Below are 20,875 nucleotides of genomic sequence, written 5' to 3'. Positions count from 1 at the left end.
GCCTGCCCTGGCCATGTCTGCCCACTCTGTCCAGACAAGCATGGGGAAGTGTGGGTGCCCAACCCTTGGCCTGTGGCTTGGCTCATGCTGACTCTCTCCCGTCCCCTGCAGAGAGTGGTGTTGTCCTTCGATTTCCCTTTCTATGGGCATCCTCTGCGGCAGATCACTATAGCAACTGGAGGTAAGGCGAGCCAGCAGGGCCCTGGGGAGGTCCAGACATCTTAGGCTGAAGGCAGGGGTCTCAGTGGAGAGGGGGTTGATAGACGGACTGGAGAGGACGCAGGTTTGCTGTCTTGGGTGCCCCATCTTAGGAGGGAGATCAGGACTGTCAGAGCATCCCCCTCATGCTGCACGTGTGCGTGCGTGCGTGTGTGTGTGTGTGTGTGTGTGTGTGTGTGTGTGTGTCTGTGTGCGTATGTGTGTCCTGCTAGGTCCCTGTGGTCCCTGGGTCTCTGAATCTGAGAGAGAGGAAGAGGAGACCACACTGAAAGCCTGGGTTCCTGGGACCAGGCTCCGTGTTGCTCGCAGGAGCCCATCTGATTCCCACGCACTTCAATTCCGGGTGCCACTTCCCTAGGGATCCGGGGAGGTGGGAGTCACCTCCTGTTCCCATGCTATGTGTCCAGCTGGAGACACAGCGAGAACCTTCTTTGGACTGGGCCTTTTGCTCCACACACACCAGACCCAGAGTCACCAGCTCCAGATGGGATGTAGGGGTCTGAGGCTCTCTTCCAGCCTTGGGGAGAAGACCCCCAGGAGCAGCCCCTGGAGGCCACCTCCGGCAATCCTTCTGTGCCTCTCCCCCCCAGGCTTCATCTTCATGGGCGATGTGATCCACCGGATGCTCACAGCTACCCAGTACGTGGCCCCCCTGATGGCCAACTTCAACCCTGGCTACTCCGACAATTCCACAGTGTCTTACTTTGACAATGGTGAGGGCAGATCTCAGAGTGTAAGTCATCAAGCCCCAGGGATCTCTTGGTCCACCCCCTTTAGAGGAGCCCCAGGCTCAGAGAGGGCAAGGGACTTGCGCACTATCACACAGCCAGACAGCCACCCCACTTGTCTGTGCTGGTTCCTCAAATGAAAGACAGGAACAGAATGCAGCTACTTGCAGAGTCTGGTGAGATGACAAAATCTATGTGTGTGCTCTTAATAGAAGGGAAATAGATGTCAGGGGCCTGGATGGTTCTCACTCTCACCCAGGAGAACAGACATCTCCTGTCCTTTTCATCTCAAGGGGTCAGGAAGACAGGAAGGAGGGGCCCCGCCTGGGGTTAGAGGTCTGGGGGCTGAAGCAGGACCTCTGGCTCCACAGCCTGGAAGCCGGGCTGATGTCTGGGGGCTGCCCAGCTCTCCGCCTTCTCAAGTTTGCCGTGAAGCCCATCATCCCGAACGGAGCAAACCCCTGGCCAGTTCCGCTCTGGCTGTCCAGCCAGGTCTCTGCTCTTCTCCTCAGGGACAGTCTTTGTCGTTCAGTGGGACCACGTCTATCTCCAAGGCCGGGAGGACCGGGGCAGCTTCACCTTCCAGGCCGCTCTGCACCGTGATGGCCGCATTGTCTTCGGCTACAAAGAGGTGAGTGGGCCCCGCTGCAGAGACTGGATCCCAGCCTTCCTCCCCCCAGCAGGTGTTTGTAGGGAGTCCGCAACACACCAGGCATGTGGATGCTAACAAGCCTGCCGCAGGCCCCACCTGCGCCCTGTCCTTGTGGAGTGGTGGCTGTGTTTGAGAGATAGACAATAATGGCAGGGACAAAGGCACAATCAACACTGTGACAAGTGCTCCCGAGTAGAGGCACCTGGTGCCAGCAGAGCCTGTCAGGGGGGCTCTTCACCTTGTCAGAGGCCAAAGGAGGCTTCCCCAAGGAAGAGAGAGGGGATGAATGGGAGTTAAAGAGCAGAATGGAGCGTGTTCAGGGGAGAGACGGGCACGTGCAGCCGTCCTGTGGCAGGAGAGATCAGAGCTGGAACTAAGCTCTGGAGGAAGGCAGCGTGGTCGGAGGGGCAAGAGCGGGGCAGGAGGATGCAGGGGAGCAATGAGATATGCTATTTGAAAATGGCCACTCTGGGCTGGGCGCAGTGGCGCATGCCTGTAATCCCAGTGGCTCAGGAGGCTGAGGCAGGAGGATCGCAAGTTCAAAGCCAGTCTCAGCAAAAGTGGACTGCTAAGCAACTCAGTGAGACCCTGTCTCTAAAAAAAAAAAAATACAAAATAGGGCTGGGGATGTGGCTCAGTGGTGGGGTCCTCATGAATTCAGTCCCTGGTACAGAAAGAAAGGAAGGAAGGAAGGAAGGAAGGAAGGAAGGAAGGAAGGAAGGAAGGAAGGAAGGAAGGAAGGAAAAAACAGAATTGGGAGCTGGATTATATGAGGGAGGAAAGAAAAGTCAGGGAGGACCGGAGGCCCCGGCTCTCTGGCTGCACAGAGATGCTGTTCACTGAGGGAGAGACAGGCTGGAGGTGATGTGGGGAAGACTGGAGTTTGGATGGGAGTTTGGGTTTGAGGTGCTTTTGAGTCCTCCAAAGGTGACGCTGGGCACGCAGAAGACTCTGGAGCTCAGCGGGAAAGTCAGGGCCAGCCCCAGGGAGCTTGGGGGTAGATGGAGCCTCTTCTCCCCACTGCAGATCCCCATGTCTGTCCTGGAGATCAGCTCCTCCCAGCACCCCGTCAAAGCAGGCCTGTCAGACGCCTTCATGATTGTCAACCCATCCCTGGATGTGCCAGGTGAGTCCCCAGGGATCCAGCGGAGACCTGGGCGGGGTAGGAACCAGCTCAGCTAGAAGCCAGGCCGGTGGGGTTGGCACCGGGAGGAGTGAAGGATGGCAGAGACTTGGCAGCCAAGGGGAGAAGGGGCACGATGAACCCCAGCGCTTCTCTGGTCACAGCAGAGGAACCATTTTTTCCAACCAAATGTCCAGTGGGAGGCAATGGTCTGGTGGAGGGGAAGGAGCCAGAGCCTTGGACTCAGGCATCTGTTGCTTTGGGGAAATCCCCAGAGACACCAGGGGAGGGTTTTTGAGCCTCCCAGAGCACAACCAGAATGGCTTCCGCCCCAGGTGAGTCAAGGGCTCTCAGGAGTGTCAGGAGACAGGGGATCCAGCCTCAGCCGCACCGCAGTGACCTCTGTCCTTTGGTAAACCACATCTTCCCTCTAGTCTCAGTTGTCTCATCTGTAAAATGGGGGAGTAACTAGAGGGGTGCTTCCTCCCAGGTCCTCCTCCTGTGCTGACATCTCCAGGAACCACAGCTCCTTCTCTCCTACTGCAGACCCCCAGCCAGTATCCACAAGGGTCTGATTCACACTCCCCAGGAGGCTGTAGGTGTGTCACCCACTGCTTCATGACCCTGGACCCAGAGACTCTCTGGCCTGGCCTCTTTTGCTGAGCTGTGTATACCAAAGTCCCACTATGTGACCTGCAGGAACCTAGGCAGGTCTGGGGAGAAGCCATTGCTGTTCTTCTCCCTCCCACTGGTGCCTGATGGGGCTGGGGACATTCTGAGCTCCACCCTGCCATACCAGGCTGGGTGAGGATGAGCCTAGCACCTGCCAAGGCTCCTTCCTGTAGAAGGGCCGGGCACCACCATTCTGTGCAACCCAGGGCTTCTAGGAGCAGCGTCCTGGCCTGTCTGTGTTGGCGGAAGCCAATCAAGTCCCCTGAGCTCAGTTGAGAGACACAGAGGAAGATAGTCCTGCTTGAGGTTCAGCCTGACAGAGCCTCTGCCCCTGAGTCTGCGGGCAAGGACCAGGGCTTTGTTAGAAGGCTTTGTCTAGCACCTTCTATCCGCCAGGCTGTCGGCACAGCGTGTCAGCTCAGAGGCTGAAGCCCGGGCTAGAGTCCAACTCTCCACCGGTGTGTGACCCCTGGCAAGTCACTGACCTCTCTGTTTCTTGCTTGATCTGTGTCGTCAGGTAGGAGAGTGGCACTTTGCCTCCCACAGTTCCTGTGATGATGAAGGCAGCAGTGCATGGTGTTTGGCTCAGTGTCAGGCATGTGGGGACTGTGGTCCCATGTTAGAGTGCCTTCCCTGCCGGCCTTCACAATCTGGCAGCACCTGGAACTATAGCAAGTGGTGCAGGGATAAGAGCAGGTGACACTGGTATATCACAGGTCAGAGGCCACAACCACAGCACTTTCATGTGGCTTTTGTATTTAATGGCAAAAAGTCACAGGCCATAGTGACAGCGCTCCTCAAAGTTCCTTCCTGGGCATCTCCCCCTTTGAGACACGTGCCATTTCTACAAACTGTTATTTCTGAATGCTTTTCATTATCTTCATTCATAAAATTACACATACTTTCTTCCTTCATTGATTTTTGAGATAGGGGTCTCCCTGTGTTGCCCAGGTGGGTCTCTAACTCCCGGGCTCAAGCAATATTCTTGCCTCAGCCTTCGAAGTAGCTGGGACCACAGGCAAAATTATATAGTTTTTCATGAATAAATGTATCTGGTCTAAAATTTAAAAAGATACCAAAAGACACACAGAAAAGGTTAGATGAGAACTCTCTGAACTCCCAGAGCCTGCAGGGGCTGGTCCACACTCCCCTTAGCATCTGCTCTAAAGATTGGTTAGCACCTGGACAGCCAGCTGTTACCGTCTCCATATCACCCTGATTGTAGGAAGTAGCTAGTGTGTGTGATCAATTGTCCCAAAATTTGATGGCTTAAAACAATAAATATATTGTCTCGGTTTCTGTGAGTCAAAGCATGATTCATCTGGGTCATCTGCTTCAAGGTCGTGCACAGGCTGCGGTGTTAGCCCAGGTTCCAGTGATGGAGGGGCAGGGGGCGGGAATCAGCTTCCAGGAGCCCGCACATACCACTGGAAAGATGCAGTTCCTCAAGGAGGCCTCTTGGTCCCTTGCCTTGTGACACTCCTCAGGATGGCTCACGACCTAGCAGCAAGTTTCCACCTGAACAGGCAAACCAGACAGCAGTAGAGGCAAGCAAGATGATTGAATATTGATCATTTTTTGCCATAGTCTACTGGTCAGAAGCAAGTCACCAAGTCAAGGCCTAATACCAGGAGGTCATTTTAGAGTCTGCCCACCACACTGATTTTAATCCCCAGGCTCAGCATTTTACAGCCTCTCATTAATTCTTCCCCACAATAGGGTGAGTGAAGTCTGTACGTTTGTGCTATTCTGAATGAGGATACAGATGCTCAGAGAGGTGGATCAACTTGCCTGTGGCCACATAGCTATAAAAGGAAAAATGCAATCCCAGATCTTCAATTTAAATCCTGGACGCCTCCACGGAGGCTTTCTTAATCTGACCTGCCCTCATCCCACCCAGAGGAAGGAATTCTTTCCTTCTTGGCTCTCCCAGACACCCACAGCCCTATGTGCACACCGGCTGTCTCCGGGGACAGTTCCTGGGGTCTGGGCTTTATTTCTTTCCCTTCCTCACCCTGCGCACATGGAGGAATCCCGTGTGGGCAGGCGCTGGTCTGTTTCAACTGTGCCTCCCTTGGGACGTTGTGCAAGGCCATCTCAGGAAGTGTGCGTTGGATCAAGCTGTTGAATGAGGGTGAAGTAGAGGAAGTCAGGTCCCCAGGGATCTGCATCTGAGGCTCTTCTGTGATTCAGGAATAAAAGCCTATTTTAGAGGGAGCCAGGAGGGGGTGGGGAGGGCTAGAGGGCGGGGGGGGGGGGGGGAGGAAGCACAGACCACCTGAAATAACAGAGGAGGCAGCCGAGGTAGGAGGGAACCCACAGCCTCTGGAGAGGCTGGTGGAGTCTGTGTCCCCAGTGCTGCTGGGCCTACCTGCCAGGTGAAAGCTGGTACCTGACCCCTAGATCCTGCCTGGTGCTTCCTGCCCCCTGTCTCCCCGCCTTCCATCCCCTATTCTTGAGGCTGCTACATCTGGTCATATCACCCTCTGGCTCTCTGTTGCTACAAGATCAAGGCAGAAACCCTTGGAATGGCATTCAGAGCCCTGCACAGCAGGACGTATTGGCGCATTTCCAAACCCTCCCTTTACCTGCTATGCTCTTCCCAGGCAGCCCTTGTCCATGCACCCTGCGTTCTCCAAGTATGCCACGGGCTGGCCATATCTTTGTGACACAGTTTCCTTGTAGAAAATATTCTCCACCTAACCCTTTCTACCACTTGACAAACTTTTACCCATCCATCGTCTGACCAGGATGGTGCCTCCTCCACGGGGAAGTTTGGCTTCCCTTTCTGCCCTGCAGGCAATTTTGATATGGAGGGAGTCCTACTGCCCTGCTCAGCTGCCTGCTCCCCACCGTGGGCTGTGAACCCCCAAGCCTAGGGGCTCTCTTGTTAAGGAATGGGTACAGCAGAGACCCTGTCCTCTGCTCTGCTGTGACTCAGTGTGAGTCACAGAATTTCCTCTGATGCCACTTGTGTTTGGGCGTGTTTTGGAAATTGCATTCCTCTTTTATCTGAGTTTAGTATGGGGAGTGAGCATCGCCTTTAGGGGGTCTGGGAGCTCATAAATTTGTATATGGAACAGTGAGACGCAAGTGGAACACATTCTCATTCGTGTGTTTTTCTGGGATACTCTCTCTGGCCTTCATTGGATTTTTAAGTGGGCCACATAGTGTGTGCAAGGCTCTGGGTCCCGCCCCCAGCACTGCAAAAAATAAAAATAAAATGAGCCTCTGTGAAATAAAACGAAACCTCTGTTTTGGGAAATGAAGTTTTTTTCTGTGGCGAAGAGGCCAGGTTCCTCTAAGTCTGATAATCCACCCTGCAAGTAGGGAATAAGCTTGGGTTAGGTAGAGCTGCCAATAACAGCGAGCCCCAAATAAGTATGGCTTGAATGAGATTTTCAGGCAGAGCCCTCTGGTCTGCAGATCCTGTTATCTCCATGGATATTCCCACTGTCCAAACCCAGAATGGGTGGCATCTCTGTCTTCATACCCAAGCATGGCTCTTCCCCGCCTGGGGCCATGTGAGGAGTGGGCTTTGGTTCCTCACTAATCAAGACCCACGTGGAGCCCAGGCAGCAGGCCTTTCCCCCCCCCCCGATGTGCGGAGCAGGTTTGAAGCCTCACAGTCTCCCTCCTGGGGTTGAGAGAAGATGGTGAGAACCACCAGAGTTCTTCTTACCATTACTTTCCTCCATAAACTGTTCGGCATGTTTCGAGCACAGACTGAAAAGCAGACTTTGATGAAGACAAAAGCCATGTGCGGTTAGCAGCATCTGTTTGCGGAGGTGCTCAGAACATCGGGGGTGGCCTAGACACCATGCCCAGAGGGACCACCAGAAGTCAGGAGAATTTCCTCTGTTCATTGGCTTAAGAAACTCTTTATTTCATGGACTCTATAATAGCAACTTGAGCGTAGCCAATGTCAAAACTGACAGATTCTGAATTAGTGGAATGGGTTAGTGAGGATTTGATTAAGCCAGGGCTCCAAATTGCAGCCTGCCTTTTGGCTGGCCCCAGAATGGCCTCGGACGGCACCAACATGCTGTTCCACCTCCTTTTCCAGAACTTGCCTTTCCAAGGCAGACTTGAGACCAGATGTGTGTCAGAGGCCTGTGCGATGCCTCCATTCCAGGCTGTCGGTGGGGGAGGCGGAGGTCCCGGGCTGGCCACAGAAGGAAAAGGACCAGCCAAGTGAGGATGCTAGGGGAGAAGAGATCACCAGATCTGGCCCATTTCCTCTTCTCATCTCTCCTGATAAAGGATCCTTCAAAGTGCTCTTCCTTGGAGTTTGTTTGTTTACTGGGGATTGAACCCAGGGGCACTTGACCACTGAGCAACACCCACAGCCCTTTTTTTAAAAACTTTGAGACAGGGTCTCACTATGGTGCTCAAGGTCTTGCTAAATTGCTGAGGCTGACCTTGAACTTTCGATGCTCCTGCCTCAGCCCTCCCTCCCCTACCGCTGCCAGTTGCTGGGATTATAGGTATGTGCCACCACACCTGGCTCCTTGGAGGCTTTTTTTTTTTAATGTATTATCTTTTTAAATACCTTTATTTGTCTATTTATTTATTTTATACGGTGCTGAGGATCGAACCCAGAGCCTCACACGTGTGAGGCAAGCGCCCTACCGGGCTGAGCCACAGCCACAGCCACAGCCCCTCCTTGGAGGTTGTTAATCTGCCTGGGGTCCTCTCCCCTCTTGCCCTTTTCTCTGCTGGTCCCTCCTCCTCTGCTCCTGAGTCTGGTCTCTTCTTTCTCTACCCCTTTTCTATTTCGCTTTGATGCCAGGAGGAATCTTCCTACCTTCCCAAGGGTTGGGGTCCCTGCTAGGGCTCAAGCCATGATTATTGAATGACCAATCAGATAAGCAAAGGAATGAATGAATGCAGACTGTGCTGGGACCCCTCATCTTACTTTTTTGGGGGGGACAGGGGGTAATCAGGGATTGAATTCAGGGGCACTCAACCACTGAGCCACATCTCCAGCCCTAATTTGTATTTTATTTAGAGACAGAGTCTCACTGAGTCACTTAGCACCTCATTTTTGCTGAGGCTGGCTTTGAACTCACGATCCTCTTGCTTCAGCCTCCCTAGCTGCTGGGATCACAGGCCTGCGCCACCACACTGGGCTTACATTTTTTTATACCATGACCTCCTATTCTCGGGGGATTTTGGAGGCTGGACCTTTCAGTGTCCTGGGTTCTTCTGACAGAACCAATGTTCCTGGTAGCTGATATGGGAAAAAAAAAAAAAAAAAAAAACAGGACACATAAACTTCTCTTTCTGAGCCATGAACATGTCTTGACAGGGCAGCAGCATTTTCCAGGTCTTGAGTGACTGGGAGCAGAGACAAACCAGACCTTCCCAAACTGCCAGAAATGCGGCTCTGGGGCAGCCCCCATGCTGGTTCTGGAAAGCATCCGGGACAATGCAGATGGATGTCATTGTCCTTGGGCAAGCCCCAGATGTTGCTGAAATGATCCAAAGGCAAATAGGCGGGGATATTAAGGATCCTGTTTACAAAAAGTAAAAAAAATCACCAAAGCCATACCTCAAACCAGGGCGAGCTGGCAGTTGGAGGAAGCTGGTATTTTCAGTTGGAGACATTGCCACACACTCAACCGCATCCCCCTCCCTGCCACCACTCATGGGCCGCTGGTCGGGCTGTTTGGTTTTGAAGGACATCTGGCCATCTCTGGCTGCACACTTGCCCAGAGCACATCCCTAATTCTGCCCAGCTCTGCCCCAGTTCCTGGTGGGCGGCTTCCTCAGAGCCCTGCCCTCCCTGGCTGCTGCTCCTGTGTCTCTGTCCTTAAACTCAGCTTCCTTGACAAGTGCAGGTCTCCATAGGTGCAGAGTCCCTTTGTCCCTCCCATTCTTCCCTCCCTTCGACCAAGGGTGAGCTCTGCCCTGCATCCTTGCAGGTGGAGACTCCTGAAAGCCAGCTCTGCCCCTTCTTTGGGCTCTAACGGAGGAAGAGGTCTATCTGGTTTTCTGTGGCCACCTGGGGACAGCCCTTTTGGAAGGACCACAATCTGTGGTGGGCGGGGGAGGAAGGGTGTGTTTCCTTAGGGCTGAGGGCTGATGCTATACTAGGCTGCTGAGGTTTGCATGACTGTACCCCATTCATGCAATTCTCAGTCATTTCTTGAGGCTCTGTTAATACAAGGCCTGGTGCCATGGGCAGGGTGCAGAGATAAATACAAGGGGGGAGCTCAGAGCCTGGTAGGGAGAGGGGCAGGCAGGAAAGGAGATACTGACCAAGCAGTGTGACAGGTGGCACTGAACATTGCACAGGGAGTGGTGAAGCTCAGAGGAGGGGCCACCCACTGCCCGAAGTCTTCAAGAAGGGGATGGCCATTCTGCTGAGCCTTAAGGCTGAGGGAGGGAGTAAAAGGGAAAAACGTGGCCAGTGGACTGCAGAGGGCACAGCTAGGCAACCTGGAAGGCAGAAGCGGGAGACCTGGAGTTTCCCATTCAGTTTTTAAATCCCATTGGTGCCTGAAAGGGATGATTTTTCTCAGAAGAAAAGATGGATCCTGGGAGTAGTGGGTGGGGATGGAGCTTCAAAAGCCTGCCTAGAATGTTCTTGTCCTCCATGGAGAGGTTCCCAGTCCACAGGCCCCCTTCTCATAGCAATGGGTCACACAGGTGGTGCCATGTAGCATAGGAGGACTTTGGTGCCTCATTGGACACATGAATTACAAAACACCTGCCCTCCTCACAAGACTGGGCATTCTCTGTCAAGTCTCACTCTCGCCTGGCAAAGGGTCTTTCTGGTATATATATATATATATATATATATATATATATATATATATAAACCTATGTGGGGCTGGAGCTGTGACTCCATGGGAGAGCCCTTGTCTAGCATGTACAAAGCCCTAGGTTTCATCACTAGCACTAGAAAAAAAAATCTGTGTGTATCTGCCTGCGTGTGTGTGTGTGTGTGTGTGTGTGTGTTTGTATGTGTGTCCATAGAGGGGGCGTGGGTGTGCCTGGGGGTGCACATGCATGTCCAGGCTCTGTGTACTTTGCTCCCCTCAACTCATGAGGGGGTCTGACTCCTCTTAGGACCACAGCAGCCCTGTAGATAGCTGGAAGTTGCTGACGATGTCTCTGAGGCTTGCCTCCTTTTCTCTGAGACTGAGGGTTATTCAGGAAGAAAATAAACACACAATCATTCAATTCCTTTGGATGTTGGCTTAATTTCTTACTTTCAAAGACAGATATGTAAATGTTTCCATCTGAGTTAGAAACACAAATAGGAACTCTCTAGACACCTCTCTCCCCAACACCATGTTTAGCAGTTCCAAATGGGCAGCTGGAGATCAGCCCTGGTGGAAGTATTTACACCATGGAAATTGACCAGAGCTACAGTGGGGACTCCTCAGCCCTTCCTCACCTGACCCCAGGCAACAGTTGAACACTCATTTGTAGATGTCTTTGATGATCTTCTGGAGCTGCCTTGGCATGGATACCTGAGTTGTAAGTCTGGTCTCTGAAAAAAAAAACATTATGTGGCCTTGGGCAAGTAATGTCCTTTCCTTGATCTCACCTTCTTCCTTATAAAATGGGGAGACTGGTAACATCTTGTCTGTGAACCCTGGAAAGTCATGAGGGTAAATGAGATGATTCAGATCCTGGTAACTTCCTAATAGGAGGCCCAGGGTGGGCAGTGCCAGGTCTGTCTGGTGTGTCACTGAGTGCTCAGGACCTAGCAGGGTCCCCAGGACAGAACAGGTGCCCATACCTGTGTGCTGAAGGAGTAAATGAATATGGTACACAGTGGTACTGGGCTTTTGTGCAAGCTTTCTCGTTTAATTATCATAGATATTTCCCATTTAAGGCTGTGGATAGGCTTGGTAAATTAAAAAGTATTGTACAAAAATGTGTCAGTCCATGGATTAATGTCTGAATCTCAGCTTCCCCATTTGTGAAATGAATTGCGGGACACTTGACTTCTTAGCTCTCTGTTGACTCTCTGTATTTATTTATTTATTTATTTTTCGGTGGACACAACATCTTTATTTATTTTTATTATTTTTTTATGTGGTGCTGAGGGTCGAACCCAGTGCCCTGCGCATGCCAGGCGAGCGCGTTACCCCTTGAGCCACATCCCCAGCCCTCTCTGTTGACTCTCAACCTGACGAGTCTGAGTCTCCAGAGCTGGGCCCATCTCCTCTCTGATGGAGCCCATACCTGGGTGGGACTCCCCTGGTGGGCACCTACAAGGGCCCCCTGGACCCCCGTGCCACCCACTCCTTTTAGCCATTTTTCTGAGGAACAACGTGTTCCTGGGTCTGCCGGGTAGGGAAACGGGAAGAGAAAAGCAGGGGGAGGCTTGGATCTCATCCCAAATCATGTGGCTCTAATTTAGGAGTCCAAGGGGGGGAGGGTGCCTCGGGCTGGAGAAGTCATTCTCTATGGCAGGGAAGGAAGGATGGGGCCAAGGTCCTCCCACTGCCTCCTCGGGAGGGTTGGTAGGTGGGGGTGGGGCAGGGAGCCTCTGCGATCAGTCCTCTCTGAGCAGCCCTGGGGGGGGGGCATGGGAGATTCACCCCAACCCCCAGCACCTCCAAGCCAATTCACCACTTGGGCTGTGATGTCCCCCACTTTTCTTATTGCCTTATTCTCTAGGAGGGAAAAAGCAAGAAACAGCTTCTACTCTGGCATAGGAAGAAAGAAGGGAAACCAGGGAAGAGGTGGCATTCCCTGGAAGAGAAGCAGCCTGGGCCTCGGGGCCAGCAGAGGGAAATGGAGAGGCCCACAGGACTGGGCATTTGAGGCTGAAAGAGTGAAGGTGGGGGACCAGTTGGTCCTAGTTAGACAAGATCATGGTCAGGCACCTCTGTGGAGGATCTCCAGTCTGTCCACAGCAACCTCCACAGTGGTAGGGGGCTGTAGGGCCCGCTAGGGAGTCTCAGACAAGAACCATTCGGGGAGAGAGACGGGAAAGAAAGGGTGGGGGAAGAAGTGAGGCATACTTTCTCTCCATGTTCAAGTTTATAAACTAAACTTTGGTTAGGGCGGAGTTGGAGGGGCTAGGAGGGCCTGAAAGTGCCCTGGAGTCTCAGCTACATGAAAAACAAAGACAATAAAGGAGTTGGGAGCCGCATGGTGGTGTACACTTTATAATCCCAGCTACCCAGGAGGCTAAAGCAGGAGGATTGCAAGTTCAAGGCCAGCCTCAACAATTTAGTGATAACCTGTTTCAAAATAAAATTTCATAAGGTCTGGGGATATAGCTTAATGGTACAGCTTAATGGTAGAGCACTTAAGCATGCGTGAGGCTTAATCTTCAGTAACACACACACACACACACACACACACACACACACACACACACAACACGTTAGGACTGAGAGGAAAGAGGGGCTCATGTATTAAGTGGCTCTTGGGGTCCGGGTGCGTTATTTATATAAGTAGCCTAATTTTCAGGACAACCCCATGTAGAGGAAGACTAGTCCCATTTCTGAATGGGCCTCACAAAGCCTACGTCCCTCATCCAAGGTCACCCAAGTAGTAAAAACAGAGCTATCTGCCTGGTCACAGTAACCCCAACTTCCCCCTTCCTTTGTGACTACCCTCCTGATCCAGGGCTTCTCTTCCTCCCAGTCTCAGTCAGTCCTCCCAACTCCCTTGCCCTTCCTATCCAGCCCAGAGCTGTAACCAACTCATGGATAACAGATGGATTCCCTTAGAAAAGTGGGAATGGGGGGCTGAGTTGTGGCTCAGTAGTAGAGTGCTCGCCTGGCATGTGCGAGGCCCTGGGTTCGATCCTCAGCACCACATAAAAATAAATAAATAAAATGGGGGTATTGTGTCCAACTACAACTAAAAAATAAATATTAAAAAAAAGAAAGTAAGGAAGAAAAGTGGGAATGGTCAGTGCCAACATTTCAAGCCCAGGCCTTCCGGCTGTATTCAGAGGGACCTTTGTTTAGTTCCAGGGACCTTTGCTAGCACCAAAGCCAGAGCAGTTTCCTTTTCATTGCTTAGAATGACGTTGTACAGGCTTGAATGTTTCAGGGGCTGAGTGTGCACTGGTACCTTCAGCAGAGCAGTGTGGTGTCCTGGGGAAGGAGTGAACTTTGGCCCCAGACCAAAGGGGGTTCAATCCTGGGATAAGCAGGAGGGAGCTATTCCAAGGTTGAGGATAAGTAAGTGATGACATAGAGCTGAGATATTCTGCTAAGCAGTGGGTGCCCCCTGAATCCTTCACACAGGAGGAGGGGTGAGGGATAGGGCACTAGAGGCCTTCCCTTGCATGGTGGCTCTCCTGCTCCCTTGGGAAATTTTCCCCCAAACCATCTAGAGTTGAGTGAGAAATATTTCCGTACGGACTCTGGGCTTCTAGTACTAAAAACTCAATCCAAAGTAGCTTAAACAGAAAGGGGAGTGCACTGGGGAATATCAAAGTAGAACAAAGAACTAAATGAGGAGCTGAACAACTGGGAAAATGGGGGCCAGAGAAGGTTTTGGAACCACACTAGTACTTCCTGTTCCTTTCTATAAAATAGCTTTATTCTGTGGCTATGAGACTGGAAACACTGTCATTCATGGGTTGGTTAGTTGAAAAGTCTCAGGGAAGATCTCTGATTGGTTCATCTCAAATCTGTCACCCAGACCTGAACCAATCACTGTGAGGCGGGGTCATGGAAGACGGCAGCTTCAGTGTGCTGGGCCCTGTTCCCCCAAAAGGAATATTGTTTCCAGAAAGAGGAAGGGCGTTGGAAAGACCACACACTCAGTGCCCTTTCTTCTTGTGGGGAAGCTCAGCAGCTGGCTGCCGGCCTTGCAGAGCTAAAGGAAACCAACGCCAAGTCCTGGTTCATGAATGGACATGGTGTGGTCATGAGAAATATCAGCACATAGAAGATTGCCATTTTAAGATAAATATTTTCATCTACAATTCCAGTTTTTTTCCTCCAAAAGGTGTTGCGACAAGTGTCTCTGTCTTTCTACTTCACAGACCAGAAACAGAGGCTCAACTGACTTGCCCAAGGTTAGCTAGCAAGTCAGGAGCAGAACTCGAATCAGAACTTGGGTTGTCTGACTCTGAGGTCCTGAGGGTAGTTTCTGCAGGGATCAAGGTAGGACTTAAACCTGGATCCAGACCCTGAACCTTGCTCAAGCCTCCATCCAGGAGGAGAGAGTGGTCAGCAAGAGACTGTAGCAGAGCGCTCACGGTGGGTCAGGTTCAGGACCTGAGGCTCACAGTCTAATGCCCAGAAGGTCTACACAACCTGGTAAGTACAGTGGGAGGAGGACACCTAGCCAGAGTACGGACAGAAAAGGAACTGGTCAAGAGGTACCACTCAGGGAAAGAGGTCCTGAGCCAGATCTGCAAGAGTGAGCTCGACAAGGAGATAGGGTGGGGGAACATCATGGCTCAGGGAAGAGCCCTGTGATGGCAGAGGCATGTGGAAGCAGAGGCTGGCCATCTCCTCACCCCAGCAGCAGCCCCGCCTCTGTGGTGGTAGTTTAACCTGCACACAACAGAGGCTCTCCTCTCCAGGTCAGCTCCTGGCTCTTGTCTCTCCCAGGTTGGTGGGTTTACTTCCTCCTTCAGTGGCTGCACTGAGCCCTCTGGCTGTGACAGGCTCCTGAGGACAGGCTCTGCCTCTGTTTCAGAGTCTCGGCGAAGGACGATCTTTGAATACCACCGGGTGGAGCTGGACTCCAGCAAGATCACCAGCACGTCGGCCGTGGAGTTCACCCCATTGCCAAGTGAGTGGGGCTTGTTCTCAGGGACAGGGGGCTTTCCGCCATCTTGCAACATGCTTCAGAGTCAACAGACAGGGTTCATGGCCCAGGCCCACCGCTGAGCTCTTGGGGATACAGTCACCTAACTTCTCTGGGCCTCCCTTTCTCACCTGTAACCTGACCCCAACACCTCCCTCCCAGAGCTGTGGAAAGGGCTAGAACCAGAAATGGCAGCTCTGACATTTACTGGTAGGTCCCAGGCCTGGGGGGTGGTTTGCTTAATATATGACAGGTATTGTTATTGATATAAAATTGAAACCCCAAAGAGATGTACCCTCTTAGTGCCAAGGAAAAGTAACCCAGAAACTGAACAATTTGTGGTTTGTCATTAAATTTTCCTTGGAGGGAATGGTGCTGGAGTCCATGGGCAGAGGACAGTAAAAAGATTTAGGCAGCAGCCCTCCAAAAACTTACATACAGTTGAAGACACACACCATGACCAAGGCCCCCTGCCACTGTGGACGCCTCAGGACTGTCTTTGGGTGCTCTTTGGGATGTGGGGACTGAGGCAGGGACTCAGGGTATAGGACAGCACTTCTATTCTTGAATTTTTAAGAGAGTTTAAGTTCCTCTCCTGTCCCATGGTACCTCCCAGCTTGCTTCTGAAGCCATGGCTGGCCTGCCTTTTGTGAAGTTTCTTGCTTCCCTTTCTCTTCCTCCTCCTTCCTGGGAGTTGGGGGATAGAGAACGAAGAGGAGGAAGAGGAAGGGTTGGTCATGAATGCCAGCCTGGGCTCATCGGGTATCTTCCCCTGGAAAATAGAAAGGACCAGACACCAGGGAGTCTCAGGGCTAAGACACCGTGCAGGTCACAGACTCACCAACCCAGTCACCTTCTTTGGAGGCAGAAGCCCAGGGCCTGAGAACAGGGATTCCTCAGGGACTTGCAAGGACAGACTTCAAGTCCTAAACTTGGATAAGCTTCATGAGGAATAAAGACATACAGGGCCGGGCTAAGTGCCTGGGTGAAGCAGTGACCTGGGCTGGGTGCTTAACCACGGAACCACATCCCAAGCCCTTGTATATATGTATGTATGGGACAGCTCGACAGGTTGCTTAGGGCCTCACTAAGTTGCCGAGGCTGGCTTTGAACTCACAATCCTCCTGCCTCAGCCTCTGGAGACTCTGGGATTTTAAGCGTGTGCCACCGCGCCTGAAATGTACTTCTGAGACTGTATAGTTGAGCCACGCCCCCAACTCTAGTGAATTTCGTGAGCATTTAATAGCACACAGGACATCTGAAATGAGATGAGAGACACAGGTCAACAGGTGTTATGAACTCCCCACAAGGCTCCCAGAGGGTTTCATCATGGCCAGTGTGGCCAGAGCCTTTAAGGGGCCCCCAGAGTCACTGAGAACGGCAAGGCCTTGGACTCCTGTGTGGCCGCCCGTGTGGGAGCCCTGCTGGCTTTGCCGGGAGAAAGCTCTTTATCCCTCAGCTTCTCCATTATGCTTTGGGTGCCAAGAGCACTTATCCCAGATACTCCCAGGGATGTGAATGGCTTATCTTAAAGCCATCGCACTCCATGGTGGGTCCTTCCTGGCTCCTCTGCTAGGAGACAGTCAAGGAAAGGTACCCTGCGTGAGGCTGGGAGCAGGGGCACGAGGAACCCACCAAGAAACCAAAAGGGCTGAGTTCTGGTTCTAGGTTCACACAGACCCTGGCTCAGACTCAGACCTGCCACTTGTAGCTTCATGACTCCAGGCCTCAGTTCCTTCCTATGTAAAATGGGAATAAGAAGAGCAGGTCCCCATGAATTCTACATATCACACGCGGGGCACTCTAGGTCCCCTGGGTACAGCAGGGAAGGAAGCAGGCAGAGAGCACACGGCCCCACCCCCACCTTGAGGCAGCCCCTGCTTATTTCCTGCTCCTGGTTTTTCATCCACCAAGGTAGACAAAAGGACACAGTGCCACCAACAGCCACCCCTCCCATAGAGCCACTGAAGGTGGATTCACTGGGCCCACCACAGCCTCTTTCCTACTCACCAAGGACTGGTTCCCAGCTGCCTTCTTGCCAGAACTCCATGGAATGCAAATTGGCTCCCTAATTAATGGGTTGAGGTATCATCCCATGAAACTCACAGAGGAAGAAGTGCATGTAGTGTTTATCGAATGAGAGGTCATTTTTCTGTAGTTGTTTGTCCCTTCTTGCTGCTACCAATGTGATCTGTCAGCTGCTTATAAGATGAGCCCTTGTACTACACACAGCTCTTCTGGGCTTTGTGCCAGTAATTTGCCACTCAGAGGTGGTGTGGCCCCCTGGAGTGGGCAGCATTCAGTTGCAAGTGAAGAACTTAGAGTCCAGCCCCCAAGCCTCCCAGCTCCCCAGGCCTCCTGCTCCACAGGCCCCCTGCTCCCCAGGCCTCCTGCTCCCCAGGCCTCTGGCTCCTCTACCTGAGCAGTGCAAGGAGGGGCCCAGGTGCCCTCCAGCAGCCTGCTCTGCTCATTCTTTGCCCTGGGCCAGCCCCAGCTGCCGCTCTCTTCTTGCTACTTCCGCCTCTCCCCTCCTTGCAGCCTGTTAGGGGTTCTGTCTGTTCTGGGACCACTCCTGGGCCATACACACCAGGCTCTGCTGCTTGGACTTTTCCTCCCCCCCCCCCCAGAGTTGCCCGCTCCCTCCCTCCCTTCTCATCCTCTGCCCAAAGGCCCTCTCCTCCAAGGCCTGTGTTAGGCTCCCTGAGCAGCCCCATCCCCACTCTCCTTCTGCCTTCCTGTCCTGAACTACTTTTTCCTCAGCCCCTCTCGCCACAGAAGCCCTGAGGTAGACTTGTCTATTCATTTGCGGGCATCTGCTCTTTTTCTGCTCACTGCTAGGACTCCATCATCCAGGACTTCTAGCCCCAGTAAACTTTTGTACTGTTAATTGAACCCAGGGCCACTTTGCCACTGAGCCACATCCCCAACCCTTTTTATTTATTTATTTTTTATTTTGAGACAGTGTCTCCCTAAGTTGCTGAGGCTGGCCTTGAACTTGTGATCCTCCTGCCTCAGCCTCCCAAGTTGCTGGAATTACAAGGATGCACTGCTGCGCCCAACTTGTAGTTATTTTTGTCTGTGCATCTGTTTGGGGTCTGTCTGCTCATATGACTGTAAGCCCCAAGAAGGCAGGGACTAGGTCTTACTGTTAAGCCCCCAGCACTAGCTCAGGACCTAACCCCCTGGTCATGGAAGGAGAGAAGGAAGGAAGGGAGTTGGGGCTGGACTGAAGTGAGCTCAAGCTCCTGCTAAGACAGAGACTTTATTGTTCTGGAAGGTTCCAGAACTCAGGAGTTGTGCCCTGTGAAGCTGGTAGAAAGGTCCCGATGCTCAGCGGCCACTGCCTCCTCTCTTGCAGCTTGCCTGCAGCATCGGAGCTGTGACACCTGCATGTCCTCGGACCTGACCTTCAACTGCAGCTGGTGCCATGTCCTGCAGAGGTTTGTGCCCAGCATTATGCGCTGAGTCCCATAAGCAGACTCCAGAGGAGACCAGACGGTGGCAAAGCTCCACTCTTGCCTCGGGCCTCTGGGCCTCTCTGCCAGCACGAGGTTCTCTCTCTGCTCCGTGCCTCCCTGGCCAACAGGACAAGAATGTCTCACAAGAGAATTTCTCTTGAGGCTTGTGCCTGATCAAGGTGCCTGTGTGGCAGGGTGAGGCCTGGGGTGACACTAAGCTTCCGGAAGACCATTCAGGGATTCCAGCAGCTGTAGCCCCCTCCTTAATCCCAGGAAGCTGTGAGGGTATTGGTTCTAGAGCAGGACTTCTCAAAGAGAAGGACTCAGTTGTGGTCATCCCAGGGTCTCCAAGATCTCCTGTTAAGCATGCAGAATCCTGGAATCTCTGGAAGGGGACCCGGGACCCGGCATTTTAACATAGTGCCTCATCTGCAGACAAGTGTCGGAACTCCCAGCTCAGAGACAGGCAATGACCCACTGCCACTGGATGAGAGCCCTGTGACCCCAAAACACCACCTCAAGATCTTTCTTGGGTTACAACAGGGTTTCTTGAAAACCAGGGGTGTGGACACTGCAGGCATCCGCAGAAAGTTGGGGGAGGCTACAACACCGTATGCTTGGTTTTAGAAGCACAGAAAATTCTGGGTGAGATTCAGTTTCAGGGCTAAAGTCCTTAAACCCAGTTTATCTTCTACTCCTAGTTCTGAAATCATTTCCTTGCACATTAGATTTAGAATTCAAGCTCTGTTCTCCTGTCCAAGATAAATAAACGGCAGGAGGGGAAAGAAGGATTCCTGTGGGGACTGAGCTCTCATGAGAGTGGGAAGCCCTAGGAACTCCAGGAGCCTTTAAGGCGATCTTGAAAATTGCAAAATTACAGTCTCTGAGTTCCCGTGCAGCTGTCGTGCAGCTGTCAGCGTTTCCTTTGCTCCTTTCCAACATCCCTGAGCAGAAATAGAAGCCCTGGCCTCCACAGGCAGCCTGCAATGCACAGGGCGGCTCCACTCTCAGGGGAGAGGATGCGCTTATCAGGCCTCCCAGGTGCTCTTCCCACCAGCTGTGCCTTGGCGCACTCACCTGAGGCCTTAGTGTGTTTACCTCTTAAAATGGAGCTGTATTATGTGAATCAGGGAGATGTGGGGGTGGGGGAGAGAACACTGTTATTTAAACTCTCCAAATGCCAAACAGCATTTTTACAAAGCATCCAAGGGTCTTTGAATGAAGGCAGAGAGCTGCCTCAGAATTCGTGGAGCTGAACCTGGGTCAATGGGTTGGTTCTTCTGGAACAGGAGACTTTGCAGAGTCTTCTGTGCACCAAGTCTTTCAGAATCCCCTGGAGAGCTGGCCGGATTCCCTGCCTCTCCCCCCACAACCCACAGAATCTGACCCCTTGGGACCACGGTCCCAGGAGTCTGATTTTTTGGAGTGTTTCATCTTCTGCATTTTCAAAGTGGAGAACCGCTGTCTCTGTAGTGGGGAGACGCTCTGGATGGCCTGAGATGAGCCCTGGGATCCTGGGGCTGGCTGCCACCGCGTGACTCAGCATCCAGCACAAACGGAGCCATGGGAACTGCAAAGTGGGCCAGACGAAAGCAAAACCCTCACATCACCACAGCCCCGTTTAGCGGCTACACCCAGACTCGGGGAGCATGACATGACCAGAGGGTGGCCTGCCTCAGTGGGACTGGCCAGTCAGGGGTGAGGGGAGGGCGGGGCTCTGCCCGTGGACTCTGCCCTACGGGGGGTCCTGTCAGCCCCAGAGCAGAGAAGCTCTCTCAGAGGGTGTGAGGTGACAAGGGCCACAAACCACCCATCCCCAGACACCCACGGGCCTAGACTCACTCCTTGCCAGATTTTTAGAGCCTTGGCTCCAAATGAGAGCTGACCCTAGTGCCCTAGAGCCAGAGGGCAGGGCTGATAGAGGACCCTGGTTCTCCTCTCCCCTCCCCTTCATCTCCTCTGCTCTCTGTAGCCTCCCAGGGCTTCCCCGCCCCACTCGGGGCTGGATCTGATTCAGACAGTTTCACTTACCATGGAAAAAGTGTCTTTCTGTCATCCTAAAGTGGTCCCCAAGGCCCACTGTGGAGTCTAAGGGTGACCTCAGTTCCTGGATTAGCTCAGGAACTGATGGTCATAACCGCTGCCTTCTAACGTCATTGTGAGAGTCCTAAGGAATGGTGCTGGAGGAGCCGTGTCTGGGGCAGCACCTGGCGTTCAAGAGACACTCAGTAAGTGGCCATCTCTCATGCCCCTCTCTGAGTCAGGGTTGACT

At 52.7% G+C, this 20,875-nt stretch overlaps 1 protein-coding gene across 1 annotated transcript in view; it reads left to right on the top strand.

Annotated features, from left to right (window-relative positions):
- Plxdc1 (plexin domain containing 1) overlaps positions 1 to 20,875 on the top strand; it is a 63,241-nt gene that overhangs the window by 30,450 nt on the left and 11,916 nt on the right. Inside the window, exons 4-9 of the mRNA XM_026387008.2 lie at positions 112 to 181; positions 810 to 932; positions 1,460 to 1,578; positions 2,626 to 2,725; positions 15,035 to 15,130; positions 18,504 to 18,585. Coding sequence (XP_026242793.2) covers positions 112 to 181; positions 810 to 932; positions 1,460 to 1,578; positions 2,626 to 2,725; positions 15,035 to 15,130; positions 18,504 to 18,585 — 590 coding nt within the window. The remainder of the gene's footprint in view (positions 1 to 111; positions 182 to 809; positions 933 to 1,459; positions 1,579 to 2,625; positions 2,726 to 15,034; positions 15,131 to 18,503; positions 18,586 to 20,875) is intronic.

This window comes from Urocitellus parryii, chromosome 7 (assembly GCF_045843805.1).
Source record: "Urocitellus parryii isolate mUroPar1 chromosome 7, mUroPar1.hap1, whole genome shotgun sequence".
In the NCBI taxonomy this organism is placed as follows: Eukaryota; Metazoa; Chordata; class Mammalia; order Rodentia; family Sciuridae; genus Urocitellus; species Urocitellus parryii.
This window is presented reverse-complemented; position numbering and strand designations above follow the sequence as displayed.